Source organism: Drosophila biarmipes, chromosome 3R (genome assembly GCF_025231255.1).
Source record: "Drosophila biarmipes strain raj3 chromosome 3R, RU_DBia_V1.1, whole genome shotgun sequence".
In the NCBI taxonomy this organism is placed as follows: Eukaryota; Metazoa; Arthropoda; class Insecta; order Diptera; family Drosophilidae; genus Drosophila; species Drosophila biarmipes.
Genome location: NC_066616.1, coordinates 25088761 through 25112103, shown reverse-complemented (window position 1 = coordinate 25112103; position 23343 = coordinate 25088761). Strand labels below are relative to the sequence as shown.

The following is a 23343-nucleotide window of genomic DNA, read 5'->3' as shown; positions in this document are numbered from 1 at the left end:
CGTGTATAAACAGTATATAAACAATAAAACGAAAAAATCAGAGTGTTTAGTTATAAATCAAATGACGTGTTTGCTGTAGTCCCTTGCTGTCGCCGCGCCCTCGCCTTTGTCGCTCGACGCACCACGTTTTGGCCCGAAAAACCAGAAAACAGCTGTTACAAGCCAAAGCTAAAAAACGATCGTACGACGCTCGCGCCTAATATGAAGTCTTAGTTCGCTGCCTAAGTCTTTTGTTTTGTGCGCAGGCGCACGCGAATTGCTGTGTGAGAAACTGAGACCGACATCGATCGAAATAAACAAGAGTATTTACGGGCTTCTGCGGGCAGGGAAACCAGTTGTGCAACTGCTATTCGCACACTCCGTTGAGCCATTGACTAGTGCATCCCCACACGGCTGGAAATATCATCTAAAATGGCGCCCAAGAAGGAGGCAACCTTGAGCCAGCAGCAGGCCCAGCAGCCTGTCATGGACCTCGAAAGGATAAAGCGTCACTTCAGCTGGTCGGACCCCAGTGCCATGTGAGTCACAGCCAGATTACAGCCGCCTTAAGTGGCCCAGTCCCAGTTTCAGTCCCCTTAATGGTCCATAAAGCAGTCGTTAAGACGAGAGAGGCTGAAACGCCGAAACGGAACTGATCATCAGCTGAAGTTCGCTGCTTAAGTCTTTTGATTTTCCCCCACCCAGCAACTACAATTCGAGGTCGCCGCTCAAGAACACTGTGTTCTTCTTTTCTTGTTTGTTTGCTTTTAATTGGTTACGTTCGAATAGAGCTGAGTTTTATTGATGAAGCTTGTTTCACTTATTGCATAATACCCGCGCGCGCACGTGTTTCGGTGTCATTTATTTTGGGAACAGCGTATCGAAAAAACACATTTATCAGCGCGGCTGGCCGATCAATGAATATTTAAATGAGCCGCAGAGCGAATAAACATTTGAGGTATTCATTTGATAGTCGAACGTGAATGACACTTCGATAGGGCCGCGGGCTCGGTGCATTGCCCAAGGCTTACAAGATGGTGGCCGGGTGAAATGCAAATTTAGACAGCTCATTGGGGGAGCTGGTGCTGATGCTGCTGCCGATCATTATCGCCGGCTCTGGGGATTGGAATTCGTTGGCTCAGCTTGTCGCCACCGCCGCCGCCGCCAATTTTTGCAGTTCGTAATAGTCTGCGCAAATAGTGAATTCCACGTCATGCTTATTAAGCGCCGGGCTTTAATTGCATTTATTCACATGCTAAGCCAGCCAACTTCGGCTGACGAGTGAAATTTGCAATTATATAAATACGTAGTAAGGTAACAAATTCATAACAAGTTATGCCAGCGATGAGCCACTGAACGGAGCCCCGGCGAAGGCTGATAAAAATAGAACCCAGGGTCGCTGACAATAGGGCTACGGATGGTTTAGGCAGGCCTTAGCTATAGAAGACTCGGCTTAGCCTCAGTCGGCAACGGCTGGCTGGCTTTCAGCACTTGGCATTTAATTTAACTAATTGCAAATTTCAATAATTTCCCTAGCAAATCCGCACAATAAACGGCAAGCAAATGAGTTTTCGTACAAATTAACGTCCATCAACGGCGCAATCAGCGTCATTTTGCTGGCTGGTGGCACATCCGGCAATCGCTCGATTTCGCACAATGTGCGAAAATTGTACTTTTGCCATGAATCCATACAGTTGAAGGTGCCAGGGAGGTGTGTGCTTCTCCGAAAGTATGAGTATGGGCTTTATGTAAATATTTGAGAGGCGAACTGGTCATTCATTTATGCTAAGTTTCTTCTTTCTTTGGGCTTGCGAATGACATAATATTGGCAACACATGCGATGCTAAAACAGGGGCGTAGTCTTTAAAGTTTTACAAGCTTGTTTTTAAGACCAAGCTTAATTGTTGAATAGTAAATATATTTCAATAGTTTTAGAGCTAAACCCCCTCATTGCTTTTAGTCTTAAAAGAACCTTGGATTTGAAACTTCAAGCATATTTAACTTATTTTGTATGCGATATTAAAACAGGGGCGTAGCTCCTTAAAGTTTTACTAGCTTGTTATTCAATTGTTGAAAAGTTAATATATTGAAAAAATACTGAGAGTTACCTAAACCCATACATTGTATTTGTTTAACTTTAACCCCAAGCTTTTTTTTTAGTTAACAGCTATTAAATAGTGAGTATATTCAAATATATTAGTTAGTTAGCTAGCCTTAAAGTTATTTTAATTACAATGTATTTCTTCTTATTTCAAAGAACCTTGGACCTGAAATTCCAAGCATTTTAAATTTAAATTTAAATATAAAACGTATTTTGTATTGTAAATGCAATAAGAAGTGAAGGAATTTGAAGGAGGTTGAGAGTTTTCTTATAGAAATTTAGTAAGACTTCAAGTTCTGTTTATACTAGGGACCCCTCCTTTGCCCCCGCCCCTGAACCAATTTATTTGTCAAATTCAAACACTTCATTAGCATCAAAATGAGGCTTTGGGTCGGGTCTATAACCGCCGTGTCGATGGGCCAAATGAGTGTGTTTGTTGCCTTTAACTTTAACGGTTTTTCTCTTTTGAAGGCCTTCATTATGCAACATCCCCTCCGCCGTACAATCGCTACGTCACTTCCGCATGAACTAGTTCGGCTGTGAGTGGCATCGAATATTGGGAAATCACTCCGGTTTCGGTTTCCATCTGATTTCTGCCAACATGTTTTGGTCATACCAATATACCTGTCGCTCCTGGCGTGCCGTTAATGATAATTGCTGCTATTGACGATTATGGGTGATGATTTGCAACCCAGGCACGCCCCGACAGACCGAACCACTTAAAGCGCTTTTAGCACGCTCTGGGCTTTAAATTCTAACTGCTGAATATATGAATGCAATTCTGAAAAACCATAAGCAATAACATTATGGCGCATTTATTTTTACAGTATAATTAAAACATTTATTTTGCCTTATAAACAAGGCTTTAAAGTATTTTTTTATTTTTCCAAGAACAATTTAAATGAAAATATTCAGGGATGGGTTCCTATAAATTTCTGTGTTAATTAAATAAATTTTGCTAATAAATATTTTTAAATAACGAATTTATTGTAAGAAATTACGACCGTAGTTTCGTTGAGTAGTGTAAAATAGGTAGTTTTAAATTTACTAATCATTGAAATTTTAAACCGTTTACAATTAAGAATTTAAAATTTTTGTTTTTATTTTGCCTTTTCAAAACATATCCCTCATTTATTAGCTAATCTGCATATAAAATTGTTTTTTGTTTTTTTGTGTTTAAATATTTTATTCAACTTTGTAGAGCTTAACTCTGTCAGCCTTTGAGAGTAAGCAAAACAATGTAGAGCTTTAAAAGCTTTCACATTTTTCATTTTTACCACGTGGTGAAAAATTCCGTTCAAAGCCCGTTCCGTAGTGATGTTACGTTAGTCAGTTATTAAAATCTTTAAAATTACCATTTATATATTAACACGATATTTGATTTAAGTAGTCTTAGTAATGTATTGATTATTATTATTCATTTATTTTTTATAGGAATATTTGTCTAAATAGTTTTTATCGATATTTCCAAAAACGTAAAGAAAAAAGCTTTATAATGCTGTCTTAACGTTGGTCAATACTGCAATTTAAATTTCTGGCGCAAAGCGATTAAAAAGCCGTTAAAAATAAGAAGGAAGACACAAGATCATTTTGTAGAAATAAATTTAAAGATAAGATATTTAATAGGAATTTTGTGCTACCACTTCTTGTGAACTAGATGTCCAACTCTTCAAGAATTTACCTTCTTGGGGCATTGTCAAACAATTATTTTGCAATCCAGTGTAATTCTTTTTGAAAACCCTCAATGCTGCTTATTAAATTACACTTGAAAACGGAAGCTCAATAGGCATTTGATTGCTCAGTCAGACGCAGACGATTATAATCCGAATCCGAGAATTCATAAGCTCAATCTCGACTAATAGGCTTCAAAGGTCAGACAGCTAAGTCATTATTATAGTTTACCTCAAACTATCTTTTGTAGAACATTAGCAAGTATGTTCTATAGGAATCTTTCCATGTTCTATGTCGGACTTTAATGTTAGCCATTAGGGAATATTATGCTATTTTCTATTCGGCTCAGCGCGGAGACAGTCGTTTGCCCTGAAAGGGCATAGAACTTAAAGAAAATCGTGAAGTCATCTTGATGATAATAAAAAATAAAAAAGAAAAACTGAATCAGCACACGCCTGTCGTTAGAACTACTGACAACTGAAGATTTATTTCCGCAGTGCGCAAGTCTCGCTGACTCAGTTTAACCTACCACCTCTGGCGAACTTAAGAACGTACTTCTGAGTTTTAATATGTGAGCTAAATCTTAATGGGTATCAGCCACATCACGTAGGCTCAAAAGTGATTGTCCTGAATAAGGTCTGTCACATAAATCTTCGCCGATTCTTAGGCCTTTTGTCTGGCGATCTTTTCCGTGAAACAATGTCTTGCTGTCTCAGTTTTTGTTGTCAATACCTTTCGGTTACGTTACTTTCACCCCTTTCTTAACCGCACTGCAAGAAGCCATATGCATTGTCTTAGAGCCACTATTTCAGCGTATTTGCTCGTGGTATTAACAGCAATTTGGCCAGCCTGCTAATTGACTTAAAATGTGGTCGAACAGACAAAAATATTGCACAATGCGGCCAATTAACTTGGCAAAAATCTGACTCAAATGCCGTGCATTGTGTGCCAAAAAGTTTTCCCCCGATAATTATAGTTGGATATAGCCAAAAAACAAAAAGTCGAGCCCAGTCCCAAATCGCCCGACCCGCTCTCGGTTTCCATTTGATTTGATTTTATGCGCCTTGTTTCTTTCGTTGCTCATTTGCCAGTTTACAAGAGACCTTGACACATTTGGGGCGTGTATTTTTGATAGCTTTGGCCAAAATCTCCACAGATTATTCAAGCCAGAGACGAGTGAGCCCGACTAATTCTACTGACCATCTTCTTTTTGTGTTTACATTATTTGTGAAGTGGACCAAGCAATTACTGCCGGGGCAGTGAAAAACCAATGGAGCATTTGCCTTTGCCATTTGGTAGATATTTTCTTTATGGCTCGGGCACAGCCTCTAATTGTAATTAATTAAGCTGTTGCATTAGCAGCTCTTTTGCATGTGGCCGCTCTAAAATAAAGCAAGGCAGTCAAAAGACTCAACTCGGAGTTGCAGGAATTGCATAATATTTGGCAAGTCGCGAAAGAAACCACTTTTGAGTACAGCTTTGCAGCAGCTGGAGCTTTCCACTCCATTGCTCTGGGCTGCAGTGAACGAAAATAGAGAGGTGTCTTTGGCTTTAAAGTAAAAATTCATATCAAATTCACATCATATCTCATATAAATAATTCCTTGGTAGAATAATAATACTAATGGCTAGGGAGAGAAAGAAAGATATTACAACTTTGATGTTATCAGATTCAAGTTTTCAGCTTTTAAAAAAACTATTTAGGATATTCATTTAGGTACAACAAGATCAATGTCATATTTTTGTTTAATTATATGTTTAAATATACATATTACTAGTATAAGCAAAAATGTATATTCAACTATTCATCACGGATTGGGAGTAAAAACTGTTAAAATTTAATAAATATGTACCATCATTTTTGAAAACACCAAAATACCTTCTTAAAATTCTGGCATTTGGCATTTTCTTGCTTTGCCTTAATCTTTAATGAGTATTTAAGCCACATTTATTTATCAGCCTCTTCATTTCTCAAATACCCTCTGAATCACACCATTTAAAGAAGGGATTAGGACACCGTCCGATGAAGTGAGCAAAAACGAGTTTCGAGCGAAAGGGAAATTTTATGGTTAAGTGCAATCCGTTTTATGAGCTTGAAACTGCCGCCGTCGCCGTCGTCTCGTGGCTGGATGCAATTAATTTGGAGCCGGGCTGGAGCTTCTGCACTCCGTCTGGAATTCGAATTCCGACCAGCCTCTTTCCTCCGCCGGCTTCCCAGCGAACTTCCTCCCCGTCGCAACGACGACCTTGTACCCATTTTCACAGCAGCATAAAAGCACACAGATAAACCGAAAAAAATCCAAATATGAAAAAAAACAGTGGGAAAGAAGAAACTAAACCGAAATGAAATTGTCTGTGTGAATGGGCCACTAAGACGGGGAATAAAGGGCTATAAACAATACGAAAATGTAGATTTGAAATGTGCACATCGCAAGGCAAAAGGCTGAAGTTGTAAGTGAAGCTAAGCCGAAAACGTTTGTCAACCAATTTCTTCAATATTTTAATGGACATTTTTGCACTTACCATTTGTTGTTCTGCTCGTTTTGCCAACCTGAAGTCAACAAACTTGTTCAAGGTGTTGTTATTGTGGCAAGAGCAGCATGACTGGCCAAAAATTAAACTATAAAACTGAGTTAGAAAATTGCAAGCTTAGTTGGCTGATCTCCATTTGTGTGGGAGTTGCCCATTTCGACACTTGCAGCTTGTAAAAGCCAAGATATTGAAGGCTTAAGACAGGGCTTCTTCAACTGCACAAATTGGTGCACCATGACCTGGCAGTTTGCTTGTTGTAAATTAGCTGGAAATGTAAACCAGATGATGATAATGATGAGCAGGGTGAATCATATACAAGACTATTGCCACACATGCCCACTTAATGATGAATGAGGAGCTGGGGAGCTGGGGAAGCGAGTTTTCAGGGCTCATTAGCACGTTGCCTGTCGCATATACTATATGTTCCCCCGAAAACCATGTCAAGTGCGACAGCCCGGCGATACGTTTATTCATTTCTTGATATCCCCACCGCCTGAATTGCTTGTTTTTCAACTACAATTATGTCCATTGCACCGTCTACGAGGATGTTTACAGGCCCATCAGTCAGCCGCGAAATCGGTTTTATGCGATTCATTAAATCTCGCCGGCCGTTCCACTTGGCGTATGAGTAATTTGTAAGGGGAAAAATATCATAGCGCTTATTAAATACCGATTTGAGAGCTAGATAAGTCGCTGTTTTAGGTCTCGCCGGGAATGCATGACGGGCAGATATTATAATGTATAGCAGGCGACCTTGTCAGTTAATTGCCGTTTAATGGCAAAGGGGGAAAAAAGAAGAAATCAAATGTTAAAATCCAAATCCAACTGGCTATTGTGCCGCTGTCCATTGACCATTGACCAGCTGCTTAAGATGTTCGAGCGCGATTTGTTACAACACACCCGATTTGATGGCACTTTTGGCCAGAAAAGCAGAAAGACCGAAAAGACAGAAAAAAACACCCACAACGCCGAGTTAGCTGTGCATTTTCAATGTCAGCATTGCGCAAAACTGGACAGTTTGGTCTGTTTTGGATTTTTTTTTCTTTCTTGTCCATTGGCTTCGTTTTTCCCTAACAAACGCCCTTAGTCACGCCCTTAACGCCGGCTTGTTAATTTTTTCCCTCTTTTTTTCTTGGATGACATTGAAATTGTGCAATAGGCAAACAACGAAATTTTTATTATACACATGTTTATTGATTTTGCGGCTTTGGCTAGCTGTCCATCACTCCCATCACTCAGCCAGCCAAAAGCATTCTTTGGCATAGTAATTATAGTAATTAAGGCATTTATTATCAAGCCATTTTGCCTTGGGCAGCTGCAAAAACCAAAAGCCATATCTCTCCCTGGCCCATTTGATCTATTAGCGGTCGAACTTTGCTCTGGACTGGCTGACTTATGTAAAGAAAGGCATTCCTAATTAAAAAACGGGTGAATTTTAATGGAATTGCGATGGCAATTAAGGCCAAATGAAGCCATTAAACGATCTAAAAGAGAGCTGCAGTGAATGGGTGAGCGGAGCGCTGGGCTTTTGCAATTCTGGCCGGGAAAAGAAGATAGCCAAGGTCGCCGGCCCGGGGGATTGCATAAGGCTGTGTATGTAAGTACCTGTATAACGTCACAGCGGCGACGTGACGAAAAAAAACCCAAAAACCGGGGCCCTTTTATAGAGTATTTTCCCCGTGTCGCCGCGAAGGTGAACTGCCGCCAGGAGGCGAAGCCAACAAACCTTGCCACTTGTTCACTTGTTTTGCCAGACGCATCGCGCTCATTCCCGCAACCGACCGCTGCCGCTGAAAAGCTCAAAAGCGAGTGGCTTTTTCGCGTTGAGTGGCTTGAGCTGCAGGTGTTTTGCCTGGCTTGCTTTGCTTTCAGCCATTCAGTTGAGTTTCTGGCAGTCGAGCAGTCGCAGGTCCAACGTCTAGACGCGTTTAAAGTCGCGCTTGAAACGCACGTGCAAAAGTGCAATCGCTGGCTTACCGCTCAAGCTCTCTGGCTGCCTGTCTCCCTGTCTCTGTCTCGCCAGCTGCCTCTGTCTCTTTCCCGCCCCTGCTCCATTGACAAAGTGTAAAGTGCAAAGCCAGCAGCGGCGACGTCGACGCAGCGCCAGCGCCTCAGCATCAGCGCCACTCAAGTCGGCTCAAACCGCCTCTTGGCCAACGACTCGAAGTCAGTCTTGGCCGAACCTTTCAGCGCAACGCAAGTGCTCCGGTAATCCGCTCTCGATCGGTCGTCCATCTGCTCGCTTTTTGTGTGAACCCCCGCGGTAGCGTTAAACGTTGATCGCACGTCGAAAGATCCCAGCGCCCAAGTGATCCACAGCGATCGCGTTCGTGTCCTAAGTCTTTCGTTTGGCGAGAAGTGGATTACTAAGCGAAACCAGCGAAACGACTATTTAAGTGTGCAAACATCGCATCGCCAGTTCAACTAGAACGCGCATTGTAAGTGTAAATTTGCTCATCAAACAAAGAGAACAAAAATGGGAGTTTTTATTTGGAATTCGCCGAGCTTGAGCACACGTTTCAGGAAATCGCCCAAAAGGCAGTCGACAGTCACCACTGATATTTCAGCAAACAACAGCGTATTCTTTGCGCAAAAAAAAAAACGCAAATGGCTGCCTTTGCCGCTTTGTCGTCAATTACTTTGTTCGCGAACTGCCACCATCATCATAGTAATAATCATCATCGTCAAGATCCACATCATCAATAACAAAGTGGAAGCCTCCGCCCCGTTTCCTCGTTTTCTTACCCCCCCTAAAAAAATTTTCCAACGCGTGTGCTCCGCGCCTGGCATACAAATAATGGACGGAATGGGCTGACATCGTCGTCATCCGCCGCCCCGAAACGTTGTTAGAATATCTGGCCACCCCGATGATATCAAACCATTGAAAGCAACTCCATCATATTGCTACACTTTTTGCCTCTGATGGATGTGAGTTGCATAAAAGCAGGAAAAAAATGTGTGGCAAATGCTGCCATAATTTCGGTCATTAACTGCATTTCACATCGCTGCGATGTGTCATTCCTGCATGGATATTATCGCCATGGCACTTAGCTTAATTTACTTTTTATTGATCGGTCTTGGAATACTACCCGATGTATGGAATTTTTTAGCATTCTAGGTCCCCGACTTCCAGCACTTTCCTGGGGGTAGTAAAAAACACGTTTCTGACCTACGACTCCTATAAGTATTTTGCTAAAAGCCCCGAGTTTTCTCTGCGTTTATCTGAGATCAGCATACGCCCTGTGGGAGCCAACAAAGTACCGACTTTGGGTAGTGCCCCACGTCCACTGGCCACCGCCAGTGCCACCCGAAAGGGAGAAGAGGTCAGCAGCAACGTACACTGCAAATTGCAATGCGAGCGAAGTTCAGCGCAATTAAATGCTGTGACTTTTTGCATTGCCATTGCACAAGTCATAATAATAACAATTATATCTTACGATAAACTGCATTCATCGTCGTATTTTGTGCACCCAGAGACCTTCGGCGAGGGCCCTGAAATTAGTTGTCAAGGCTTCGTTCGGCTCCGCATGTGCATTTCCGAAGTGTGCAGCATTTTAAGTTTAAACTTGAACTGGTATTTTCGACTTGGGGTTTTTCTTGTTGCCTTCTTTCTTTCTTTCGGTCTTTTGGGGCCTCTTATTCTCTGTGTTTATCACGTCGCGGCTGTGCCTCGAGCAGAGTTCAAGGTGCCTGGCCAGCCACTCCACTCGGCAACAGAGCGATGCCAACTGAGGTTGTATCCATCGGATAGCCGGAGATATAGGCATTATTATTAAGCCGTAAAACGGTGCGACATTTAATTAATACCAAGGCAGCGGCTCTAAAGGCTTATATAAAAATAGCCGCTAGAACCGAGCGAGATAATTCACTTGGCAATCGGATCGTATCGGATCCGCTGCGATATGATTATGGGGATTGTTAGATTGTTAGACTAATTGCGAACAATTTGCATTGCTCTAATCGATTTCAAACGAACGGGTATTACTTCCCCAAGCCCAGATGATTGCCCTGAGCTGCATAACCAATGGCATTAGAGCTAAATGTCTTGGATGCTGGTCAACTAATAATCGCTCGGCAGTCCCTAATTGCTCAATAAAGTCAAGTAAATCGCTTAACAAGGTGCTTGAGATTCAATCGACAGTTCGACAGTTCGTCACATTGATTTCTCAATTCGCCTTAAAGACCTTTAAGGAGCACTTGTGATTCAGTCTCGTGGACATTATAAATTCAAAAGGGGTAAAATATTCCATGACAAGCTAAACATTTGTCGGGGTTCTCGTGACCCCGGCTGAACTCCTAATTGCCTGGACGTATTGTGGATTGTGTAACTGTGAGGCACACACAACAATTGAGAAAATTAAATATTAATTGAGGCAATCGGACATTCTCTTTCGGGTTTTCGCAGGAATCGAACTCCAGACTGGTTTTAGTAGAGCACCAACTCTGCCGATCGATACACGCTAGTAGTGGCCCAAAGTGAATTGATTATTTTACAGACCATCTGGATTATCTAACACCTTGGTTTTGAGTTTCGAGTGCGCGGGTGAGTGCTCGACTATTGATTTTTGGCCACGGGCCTCAGAAAAGTCTAAAGACCTGTTGCAGAACCAGTTGCGAACTACCACTACCAGTCGACTGGTTTGGTTTGCCATTTGCAGAAATGGCCAAAAGCCCGCCCGTCGCTCGAAGAAGTGGCAGTCGTAGTCACGAAACTGTGTCGCACACTGGCGCATTGAGAGCCAAACCCACAGACATACGTGCCTGAAATTATGTCATCGGAAAAGCCAGTCGAAGAAAATGAAAACTGGCCAGTAGAGATTGAAAGTGGCAGTGAGTGCTGATCGCTGATCAGGGAGATTGGTTTTCGGGTCGTCTTGCCAAGGCGGTTCTTGGGGTTAGTTTAGGGATTTGTAAACAATCGATAGCGCAATCGATACTATCGATGGTTTTGAAATTTAGAAAATTTCATTGCGTTATGGTAACCATCAATAATAACACAGATTTTAAGTATTTTGTAGTTAAATTTAAATTAGTTTCTTTCATTTGTCATTTGTTTTCACTGATGCTAAACATTTTTCGAGTTATCGATAATATCGATGTTTTTTCCACTTTAATTCTTAAAAGTTTCGAGGCCGTACCTATGTTTTCCCCACTTGCTTAATGACGTACGTTTTAATTATGGTTTTTCCTGTCTGCAGCTGCTGAAAAGTCGCTCAGCGGTTGCATTGAGATTGCCACACTGAAATTTAAATTGTATATGAATAAATTCATCCAAGCATTGTCTGCAGCTGGTTAACTGGCTAACTAGTTAAATGGTTAAATGCTTTCATGCCCAACTGGCCAGCTGATTGGGCAATGTTTACGGCCAGCTTCGGATGACTAACTTGTAGATACCTCCTCGTATTTTTTGAGTTCTCACTTGGCTTACTCGATGACGCATTTGCTAGCGCTTAGATAAAACTTTCCGCTGCAGCGGAAATTCACGGAAACTCGCCATTGCACGCCAGCCACTCTCGACCTTGGCAGTATGGCAACGCACTCGGCATGCAAACTAGGCATCAGCGAATCGCAATCTGTTTGCTAAGAACTCGCCTGTTGTTTTTCTCGAAATGCTTAAACTTCGCTGCTTCAGAGCACACATCTTCAAGTGGCTCTGGAGCCGAAAACAACTGATTTCCAATGTCAAATGCGTACATTGCTTTCGGCCCCTCAATTATTATTGTTATTACCATTTCAATTGTTATTGCGGCGAACTAAGCGGCTTTTGGCCCGTTCGCATATCGAATTGCCGCTGAAGAAACAACATTCACAGTTTTATGTTGATCGTATAATGCTGCAGTCATAAGCAGTGAGTCAGCACTATGCGATTATAATGTGATCACAACAGCAGCAGTCAATACCGCAAGGTGTTGATTGTGATACGTTTTCGAAACTGGGGAATTTGATACACCTTTCTAGAAGCTTGTTCGTACGCTCTCCACCCAAATTCTAAGCTCTTTATGGAGCAAAATCATTGATGAATTCTCAAAAAAAAAAACAGCTGCAATGACTTTGCTAAATCGCTGCCAAATCAAAGTACAACGTGACGCATACGCAATGCCGTCGGGCCAGGTGAAAGACACAAAAGCCGGTGAATAAAAAATAAAAAAATAAATAAAAAAGCAAGCAACAACAAGCTCGGCAAACTCCAGGTCTCCAGTGCATAAATCAAACAACAATTTACGCTCAAACATGATTATTATTTATACATTTCAGCAATGTGTGCCTGAAACACATCAAAAGCACAGCCTCTGTCAGCCACTTGGGCATTGCAAAAGATTGGCCCGGCAGCGAAGTGAAGTAAAAGTAAACGGTTAACAAAGTAACTAGCATTTAGACAAAGGCAAATAAAAAAGACCAAGAAATAGGCAGAGCTAAGCCAACAATACAACACCCACCAGGCAGTGGCAACAGCAGCAAATCCCGAGCAAAAAACAAATAAAATGCTGATATCAACGTAAGTAAATTCGTGGGTAAACGTGCAGAGATTACGGCCATAAATTGCAATCAAGGCGCGAAACAAACGCAATAATTTCGCTGTGTTTTGTGTCTATTTTCTCTCCATTTTGACCCACTGATGTTGACCCACTTGCTGGGCAAGTCAATCATTGGGGATTCGGAACCGGAGATTTTCGGGGACTCGACTTTGTCTTCCAATTTCCTGCTGTCAACGCCCGATCTCGACTTTTTAACACTTGTCGACCCATTGGCATTGCATAATCTGGTTGCCTTCGATTTGACTTTTCCAGCGCTTCACCCTTTTGTGTGTCTCTTTTTTCCCGCTTTTGGCCATATTTTGTGTTGCTTTTTGGCGCTTTTGCATATCTGCCAGCTAGGCTGGGGAGAAAAATGCGACCGCATTTCTCAGCGGGGCGAACAAGTTTGTAATCATGTCAAATACCGAAAAGGCTCATTGCATAATCCCCGCCTTGCCATCGCGAATTCGTCTTCTTTTCGCCTCAAATTGATGTGAAGTTGAAACATTGTCTGGGTATCTCCCAGCCTTTAAGCCATGGGAGTTTGCTGATTTATTCGGCGAATGACAGGTCTGTCATTTCAATGGCTTCCTCGTTGGCCCAAGAATAGAAGCACACAATTATATATGCGCGGGCCAGAAGAAAAACGAGGCAGTGTGGTACAACAAAAGGCAATTACACGACATTTGCATCTTCCGCGTGTGGCAGCGACTCGTATGGAAATGGCTAAGAGGTGTCTCGCCTGTCAATAATAATGCCCGGTCCGGTCGCTCTGGAATTCCCCCTAAGTCCGGAGAGCCCGTGGGCTGTTGGGGATCGGCGTGCTTGGCATTCAGCATTCGTTGCCATTCATCGCCAGCGATGCGTGACAGACTCCTCCAGCCGAACGGAGCCAGGAACCATTTAAGTCCCCCTTGATAATGCCTCTCCCTTAGCTGATTACAGACGATTAGGCGGCTCGATCATCAATGAAATCGCAGCACGGAATGCTGGCATCTTAGGCTGTTATATAAAGATGCACTGGGAACACAGTTCTGTCTTAAGTAGACAGAACAACTCATTTTGATGTCTCCACCTCCTAAGAAAAGGATTGCTTTTCTTCTTAAATATATTGCCTGATTTCTCCATAGAAGCCCTTCTCAAAATTATTAAAAATATGTACCCATAAATACATTTAATTGCCTATCTAGTATAAATACATCTAAGATTTCACTCAAAAATCATGTAAAATATCTATAAAAGTCTGAACCTACTAGATCCCAAATGTAATCATCTTGATCTTATCAACTTGTCTGGCTGTTTAGTAGGCAAACTACATCTTGTGATGAGCTCACTGCCGTCTCGGTGGGAGTCACTTTGGTGCACTTTGGCACCTCTCCCTCCCCGATTTCATTCGCAACTATTCGCCACGATAATTACACATTCTAAAGTCCGCCTTTGGCACAGTGAGCAAAGGGCGGAAAGGAAAATGTGTCAGTTATGGCAGAGTAGGGCAGTAAAGATTATTGATGGTTTCTGCTTAAGGGGAAGTGACTAGTGTGTGTTGGACTATGGCAATATGTGTTTTTTTCCGCCTCTAACTCAGTTTGTTGACAAACCCCAAACCATTCTCACGCTCTGTCATCCACAAAGGCGCGTCTCTGGAGAAATCAGCGGAGAAGAAGGTCCCCAAAAAATGAAGTGAAATATAGGGGGACCCGTGCTGGGCACATCGTTGCATGCATAAATAGCGCTCTAATAGTTAATTAAATTATCAATAGGCATGCACAAAACAAAGAAACACCCATCGGCGGGCTAAAATCTTCGAGCCATAAATGTCAAGCGCAGAAAAGTGAGGAAAGGAGGGAAAATATGTCGCTTTGTTGTCATTATAAAAACTACCTGGCCTGACCTTGTCCATTGTTGGCTGGCGCACACACGGCGACGCAGCGATTTACGCAACCAGCGGGCCAGCGAGTGTTGGCTTTTTGTCTCTTGGCTCTTTTTGGCTGTGACTAACTCCAATCCGACCACCGTACGCAAATCGAAAGACTCAGGCAACGAACTTGAAACCATTTCGTCAACAGGCCTGGTCGGCCGCTGAAATTGCAGCATGGCTTCTCTGAGTGCGTTTGGTATTCAGAATTCGTGCGGCCCAGCCCCAAATGTTGTCAGCGCATTATGCTAATATTTGATAGGCCGCATAATATAGCCACTTAATTTTCCCTGCAAACTTTGGTATTCGAGGATGTTTGCTCGCCCCTCGACCGTTGGGCAACCCGCGCCCCAAACCCAAACCATCTTGTGCCTTATAATAAATGCAAATATTTGCCTCCGATCGTATATTTATCTTAACGAGAAGTAACGCAATCGATTAGCAAAAACTCGAGGCGGCCCAAAAGCGTAGCCAAAACGTTTTCGAAAGCGGCATTAGTCCGGGGAAAAAGCAACAGCCACGGCTCGTCAATCGAATGCGTTCAATCAGTGACCTTGAACTAGTTTCCCCCCCGGCCAGCATTTTATTTTCGTGTATTTTTGGGTCTGTTTGTCTCGCTCCTCGTTTTCTGGTATGACTGGCCCGTTTGCCAGCGCTAATGATATGAAAGCCCGAAAAATGAGTAGATATATGGCAGTCCCAAATATGTTAAAAAGGTGCGAGTGTGATTAATTGCAGGCAATTATGAGCTTTCTTCCTCGCAACTAACAGTGCAGCTAACCTTGACCCAAAAATTGGCGAGGCTTTTGGCCTGGCTTGTTTATACTTTTGCGACGCATGCAGAAAACTGCAGGGGAAATTGCATAATAAACGCGGGCCAATGTAAATGCAAATGAAAACTGCAAACTGCAGAGTGCGGCCTGCATATTTGCTCAACGGCCAACCATCTTGGTAGTGGACGGCTGGACGGATGGCTGGCTGTTGGGCAATCGGCGAATAGAGCTGGTCCAAAACCAGACTTGGCCAACGACTTGAGCTCACTTTGCGCATTCACTGCGGCTTTAACTCTGGCTTTAGCGTCAACTCCAGCTGGACTCCAGCTTTTCGGCCGACCAAAAAGTGGCCAAAAAGCGCGTTGCCCAAGAGACGAGTGCTGCGAGTGGCCAGCTATAAATATTGAAATGGAGGAAAATGAAAAGTGTTGCCCAGTCTGTCCATTGTATTAGCTGTTTCGCTCTGTTTTATGCTTTTTTTGCAATGTGTGCCGCTGACATAGTTTTTCGGATGCCGAGCCATTGAAGCATAGCCCGCAAAACCCATAACACACATTGTTTTCGAGCGGGCTCGGATGCAAATCGTTATGCAAATCACAAAATGCGATATGCGACAGCAGGAAGCTGCAATACCTGACAAATTAAAATACTATAATGTATTCTAACGTACTAACGAAACCAGTTTTGTAACGTTTACGATCTTTTTTATCGATCTTCCCTTTAATATCCGGACTTTAAGAGTCATAAAAAAATATTTTAGAAAATTTCAGCGTTTGACAAATTATTAAGGCCTTTAAAAATGTAACGATAAATAATAGCTGTCAGCGTTTTAATTGACTAGTCATCAGGCGTTTAAATTAAATAGTAGTTCGCTGGTAACATTAATTACTTTAAAGTGAGTCATAAAACGGCTTCGTATTTAGAGCTAATTTTGAAATGTATCTCTAGAACAAACGTAGGTTTTGCAAACTCCATTTTTATCGAGTTCAATAACAAATAGCATTTAAAATGTTAATTTGAATTATTCATTGAAATTGGCTTTTCATTGTTTACTTTTGAACACATTAACCTTTTCTTTTGTTTTATTTATTACCTATCACTTAAAAACTTCTAAAGTTCAGCCATAGCCCTTCAAAAAATAATATTTATTTAATTATTTGATGTATTGTGGGCTTAGGGATTAAGTGATTCATTGTTTTTTAAGAAAAATATTTATTTGGCAGATGTTAAGGGTAATATCTTTCAAGATTTGTGTTTACTTATTGAAATAATATTTTGATTGTTTCTGGAATTATAAAAAGTTTTAATATTGTATTTCAAAATGTTCAATCTAATAATTTATAGTAATTATATGGATATATTTAAAAGATATTGAATTTAGAAGAAGTTCCTTATCATATTTCTACCTTTACTTATATTTTTGTATTAATTTTTTTTATAATTTTTATAATGATATAATATATATTTATGTTCTTGGAACTATCTTAAACCCCAACTAATTTATCTTTCCCGATCTCTTTGCAGCATCTCCACAGACTCCACGATGGCCACCACAAACAACGACGGTGGCACACAGCCCAACGCGGTGGCGGCATGGGGCGCTCCGGCCACTGGACCCCGGAACACACAGGCCGCCGTGTCCGTGCGGCACGCCTTCAAGGCGTACGGCAAGAAGAAGAACGCCAACCAGGTGCTGAACAACCTGAACATGACTGTGCCCAAGGGAACGATGTGAGTGGCTGGTCTCATCGACAAAAGCGAATTGTTGACAGCTCAATTTAGCGAGTTCATAAAATGGAAACGGCGAAAGTAATTAGCACCTAATGCTGGCTGAACTCGAATCCGAAATTAGCCACGCCGGCACAATGCTAGGCGATTTCCTTGTGACAGCGATCTGATTCCACTGGCACCTAGTCAATCCGCGCCGAGCCGATCTCCGATCTCCGATCTCCGATCTCCGATCTCCGATCTTGTCTCCATCAGAGGTCACTTGGCTACGCCTGCCCGTAATTGCTGCTATTATAGAGAGGGCAAACCGGTTTAGTCGTACGACTATCTTGCAATTGAAACGGCATTTTTGCATGATAATTCTAGGCGGCCGACGAGGGTCGCTAGAAAAGTTCCCCCAAAGGCAGGTCTGCGGATCTTCTGATCCTATGATCCCCATTAAGCCGCTTCCCAACTGACGTCAATGTCCACACGTGTTGGCAATTAATCCCTAAATCTATTTGTATGCCGGGCACTGAGGTTATTTGCGTTATTCTCGAAACCAAAACGTATATGCCCGGCTATATTGATCGATTATCGCCGGAGAAGATTGCAAATGGAACAGCCAAACGACATGGATGTTTGTTTGGAGCAGCCAAAGCCATCTGTCTCCATCTCTGTCGCGGCACATGTGCCTAATTGCGGCTCCATGAATTTTTGGCAAACATTTAGGGGCCATAAAAATACAATCGTAAATATGATAGTTTTTTTCATATTTTTTTCTTGGCCGCCTTTGGCATTGGCTGTGGCCTGAGCAGAGGTATTATTAAATTTTGTTTGTTTCTTGCTTGCTTTTTGGCATTCTGAGTGATTTATTCGGCGAATTAATGCTGTGTCGTAACGGATTTTTGTTTTATTCTCCGCCACAGACTGTGTGCAGCAGTCTTGACCCAGTTAACAGCGCGGTTCGTTCAGCTTTTTGACCTAGGTCAGGTCGCCGAGTTAGTCACTTTTTTTTTGAGTCAACGAACTGCTTTGGGGCCCTCAAAGTCAGTGCATTTAACGATCGAAGTCAATTAAAGTCTGGCCAACACTTCCAGACAGTCGGAGACTCCACTCCCCAGGGGCAAGATTATCAGATTTTGTCTCGTCTAATTCGTTAATTGGCGCAGCGTGCTAATTATAATAATAGATCCAATAACAGGCCAAAACGTGCGACCTACGTGCTGCAATATTTTGTCAAAGGCCGAAGACCAGGCGAAAAACAGACGATAGAGTAACAAAGCGATAATCATTATAATCACATCCACCAAGTTCATCATCACGATGATGATGATGGTGGTGGTGATAATAATGGGGAGACTAGCCCCTCCTAAATAAAAAAACAGGCGGAGTCGCTTTTTTGATAGCCGCGGGCATTTCTTACATTTCAAGGTGAACATTTCGAAATAATTCAACTTGAACTGCTGGAATTAACATTGACATCGCCGCCGACATGCCACACGCGTTTTTATATACCCAGTTTCACACACATAGACCTTTTATGGTGGCGACAGTTTTCGTGCTGAGCTGGCTAAATGTTTTTCCCGCTTTCCGCTGACTTTTCATCAAATTTCTTTGCCTCTCTGTCATGGTTGGCTTCTTAACCTTTGGTGACCCCGTTTAAGGCCCAAGAAGCCATACGACATTTACATGATACCATAATGTCTAAAAATAGGTAATGAAAAATTACAGAGCCTATTTCCCAAAAAAGTTTTAATTTAGAGTAACATATTTTAAAATATAATTTTTTAGGGCTTAAATAAAAAATTTTTTTGCGCCACAAATGGTTTTTATATCATTTATATTCAATTCTTGATAAAAATGTTATAATTTAATAATATTATTTATATTTTTCCCCCTAAGTTATGGCCTCCTGGGAGCCTCTGGATGTGGCAAGACCACCTTGCTGTCCTGCATTGTGGGTCGACGGTACATGGACGCCGGTGAGATCTTCGTTCTGGGTGGCAAGCCCGGCACTCGAGGATCAGGCGTGCCCGGAAAACGTGTGGGCTACATGCCGCAGGAAATAGCTCTTTACGGAGAGTTCTCCATCCAGGAGACCATGATGTACTTCGGCTGGATCTTCGGCATGGAGACCAAGGAGATCTTGGAGCGCCTACAGTTCCTGCTCAACTTCCTCGATCTGCCTTCGGAGAAGCGTCTGGTCAAGAATCTCAGTGGTGGTCAGCAGCGGCGTGTGAGCTTTGCCGTGGCCCTGATGCACGATCCTGAATTGCTGATCCTGGATGAGCCCACTGTGGGCGTGGATCCGCTGCTGCGTCAGAGCATCTGGAACCATCTGGTGCACATCACAAAGGCGGGTCAGAAGACGGTCATCATCACAACGCATTATATTGAAGAGGCGCGACAGGCGCATACGGTAAGGTTTTATATTGATTAATTTTTTCAAAAATATATCAAAAATATTTGAATACTATCTTAGATTGGCCTCATGCGATCGGGTCATTTGCTGGCCGAGGAGTCACCCAGCGTCCTGCTCTCCATCTACAAGTGCATCAGCCTGGAGGAGGTGTTCCTCAAGCTGTCGCGCATCCAGAGCCAAAAGGGCGATGTGACCCATGTGAACTTCAGGTAAGGATCTGGCATGCACCACGTGGCTAACCCGAAGACACCACTCTAATCACCACTCTGAACTCTCCACTTTGAACTCTTCGCCATCCGACACCCGCATGCTCGCAATCTGTGTTCCACCCCCCATCTGTATGTGGTTTTTTGGTCGGGATTAGTAACAACATCTCGTTGCACGCCATGGCCTTTGGCAGCAAGATGGACAAGCCCAGTTCCAGTCAGGAGGGCGGAGTGGTGGGCCTCAACTTCCACCAGAGCAAGGAGGTGCTGATCAACGACAGCAATGGCTCCATATACACGGTATGTTTTGGATTACCTCCTTATGGTTTCCCTCCCTAACTAATATTATCTATATACCAGCTCAACCAGGAACCCTATAGTCCCCCACCATCCAGGCGAAACAACAATCCCAATGACGAGGAGAGCTGCCAGGACTGCTATTCCAACATCTGCAAGATCACCTCCAAGGGCAAGATCCGCGCCCTGCTCACCAAGAACATGCTCCGCATGTGGCGCAACGTGGGCGTGATGCTCTTCATCTTCGCCCTGCCCGTCATGCAGGTGATCCTCTTCTGCCTGGCCATCGGACGCGATCCTCAGGGCCTCAACCTGGCCATAGTCAACGGAGAGATGAACGACACGGTAAGGGTAAGATACACAATTATACACTATTTCACTTAGATACACCTTTGATTTCAAGTTAAGATTTTTAATTGCCAAAAAAAAAAGAGGAACCCCGATTAACTTTTATTTTTCATGTTTCATGTTTATTATTTAATTAAACCTGTTTGACTTATTTTTACAATCTTACATTATAGTTATTAAAATAAATTATTCAAACTTCATAAAAACGCTTTCAAAAGGTAATTAACTTAATTAATTGCTTAGTAGTAACACAACCATAAATTTGCCTTAAAAAAAATATAAAATCTTTTTTCCCATTTTAAAAATTTCCGCAACTTTTTAAAAGCAAAAAATAATTATTATAAAAGATTTGCAACGCAGCACAAATATTTTAATATTAAATTTCCATTATTTTAACTAATTCATCTGCTTCTATCTCCAGGAAAACTGCTACTGGGAGGATGGTTGCCACTTTAAGAACCTGGGCTGTCGCTATCTGAGTCATCTAAACACGAGCGTGGTCAAAACATATTATGAGGACCTGGACGATGCCAAAGAGGCGGTGAGAAAGGGCACAGCTTGGGGAGCGGTCTACATCAGCGAGAACTTCACGGACGCCTTCATTGCCCGAGCCAATCTGGGACGCGACTCCGATGACGAAACGATCGACTCCTCCGAGGTCAAGGTCTGGCTGGACATGTCCAACCAGCAGATCGGCGTCATGCTCAATCGGGACATCCAGCTGGCCTTCAGGGACTTCGCCATGGGCCTGCTCGGCCAGTGCGGCAGCAACCCCAAATTGGGCGACGTGCCCATTCAGTTCAGGGACCCCATCTATGGCACCATGAATCCATCGTTCACCGATTTCGTGGCACCTGGCGTGATCTTGACGTAGGTTTCATGCATATACATTTTATGGGAGTGTCATTAATGTTTGTTTTTTTTCGTTATATTTAATAGCATTGTTTTCTTCTTGGCTGTAGCTTTGACGTCATCGGCTTTGATTATTGAGCGCACTGAGGTAAGTCGAGGAAATGATTACTCTATTAAGGAAATAATGATATTGTTGGACAGAAAAATCAATTTTGAAAATAGGGATATATTATATTTAATTTCTTTATTATTTACATACTTTCAGGGCTTGTTGGATCGCTCCTGGGTGGCTGGCGTCTCGCCCTTCGAGATCCTCTTCTCGCACGTGATCACCCAGTTCGTGGTGATGTGTGGACAGACCACCCTGGTGCTGATCTTCATGCTGGTGGTGTTCGGGGTCACCAACAACGGCGACCTCTTCTGGGTGATTGTGCTGACCCTGCTGCAGGGCATGTGCGGCATGTGCTTCGGCTTCCTCATCTCCTCGGTGTGCGAGCTGGAGAGGAATGCCATCCAGCTGGCGCTGGGCTCCTTCTATCCCACGCTGCTGCTGTCCGGAGTGATCTGGCCCATTGAGGGCATGCCCGTGGTGCTGAGGTGAGTGCTGCAGGGATTACATCTCATATAAAAGGTGTTTAATATATTATATCCGCCAGATACATATCACTGTGCCTGCCTCTGACGCTGGCCACCTCCTCGCTGCGCTCCATCCTCACACGCGGCTGGGCGATACTGGAGTCGGACGTGTACATCGGCTATGTGAGCACGCTGTCCTGGATCGTGGGCTTCCTGGTGCTGACGCTGCTCGTGCTGCGAGCCAAACGCGGCTAGGACCTGCAGATATTACGCTATTTTTAGATGCCTACTTTAGATCACGATTAGTCGTCCTCGTCGTCCTAGTTAGTTTACCCCCTACTTCGGCTCTACTTCTTATCCGCTTCCAAGCTTCCCCCTTTCTTTTGTATCTGCCCAAATGTCATAAATTATTTAAGCACATTCGCAGCTTTCCTTAGCTTTCTGCGCGGCACTCGTTTTTCCCTAGGCTAAGTTTTGCACATTCCGTAGTTTAAAGCGTAAGGTTTAGGTACACCTAAATGAATTGTTGTAAATATTTTGTGTCACGAAATCAGTAATCCGTTGCTAGATGTCCATTATTTGCAACCCTCTCTGTACTAGACCTCTTCTCGATTTATTCACACACACAACAACTAATTTTATAATTTTTTCAATGGACTGTGATTGTTTTTTCTACCTAATTCACGCGAATACACGTAGGGCAAGCCTAAAAAAAAAAACAAAAAGAAAACACAATGAATAGCGAACAAAAACAATGGTGGGTTTTGTTAATAACATTAAGTAGCTTAAAGCATTTTTTGTATGGGTTTAAGTTTTTAAGGTAAAACATAATTAAATACAATAATGTACACACTACCCTAAAGAGAATGTAAAGAAATCTATTTCAGGAAATATTATGCGCAGAGCATAAGTATTTCGCAACGAACAAAACAAAAGACAATGAACAACGAAAAAGTGAAGTTCTTATTTAAGTAAATCATTAACTATGTGAACGCAGTTATGTATAAATAATAATAAAAAGTAAATAAAAATATATGATTTGTTTTTGATTGAATATTTTGAATGGAATTGCTTTTTAAATTGGTTCGTTATCGATAACATTCGCGCCACTGTTATCTAACATGCGCATTACAGACCATAAAAAACTAGGGTATTCCCCACCTGTGAGTTGTTTTATTTTTATATTTTAAACAGCTCTCCAACTAGTGCATTATATTTTTTAATAGGATTTTAGTTTTTTCACTCCTTAAAATTCTATCACTAAAAAACTGATGATATCCGACAGGTATTAAAAAACTATTTTTAAATCAAGAGAAATAATTTCTTACTTTATTGTTTTAAAAGTTATATTGGATTTTAACAATTAAGAAATTAAACTTATTGGGAATATCCTTACTAAACGAATGTTTCACGTCGATAGTCGTAACATTCGATTTTTACAAGCACT

At 42.4% G+C, this 23343-nt stretch overlaps 1 protein-coding gene across 8 annotated transcripts; it reads left to right on the top strand.

The window, feature by feature from the left end:
• Positions 1-6: 6 nt before the first annotated feature.
• Positions 7-22929, top strand: LOC108024681 (ABC transporter G family member 20). Of its 8 annotated transcripts, none has more exons than XM_017094757.3 (11): positions 8179-8720; positions 12538-12778; positions 17010-17216; positions 19098-19614; positions 19678-19826; positions 20018-20123; positions 20184-20465; positions 20890-21338; positions 21408-21468; positions 21586-21917; positions 21977-22929. In XM_017094757.3, the coding sequence occupies exons 2-11, from the start codon at positions 12765-12767 to the stop codon at positions 22149-22151; spliced, it is 2292 nt and encodes a 763-aa protein (XP_016950246.1). In that variant the 5' UTR covers positions 8179-8720; positions 12538-12764; the 3' UTR covers positions 22152-22929. The 8 variants fall into 8 exon arrangements, with proteins under 8 accessions (XP_043947086.1, XP_016950241.1, XP_016950240.1 ...); XM_017094755.3 differs by having other exon boundaries at positions 19982-20123; XM_017094753.3 differs by having other exon boundaries at positions 19982-20123; positions 20184-20471.
• Positions 22930-23343: the final 414 nt, after the last annotated feature.

Excerpts from the sequence above, each read along its gene's own strand:
- LOC108024681 (XM_017094750.3), top strand. The coding sequence starts at position 412 with ATGGCGCCCAAGAAGGAGGCAACCTTGAGCCAGCAGCAGGCCCAGCAG. Across the intron at positions 519-17,009 it reads TGGTCGGACCCCAGTGCCAT|CATCTCCACAGACTCCACGA; the intron begins GTGAGTCACAGC and ends ATCTCTTTGCAG. Across the intron at positions 20,472-20,889 it reads AGATGAACGACACGGTAAGG|GAAAACTGCTACTGGGAGGA; the intron begins GTAAGATACACA and ends TTCTATCTCCAG.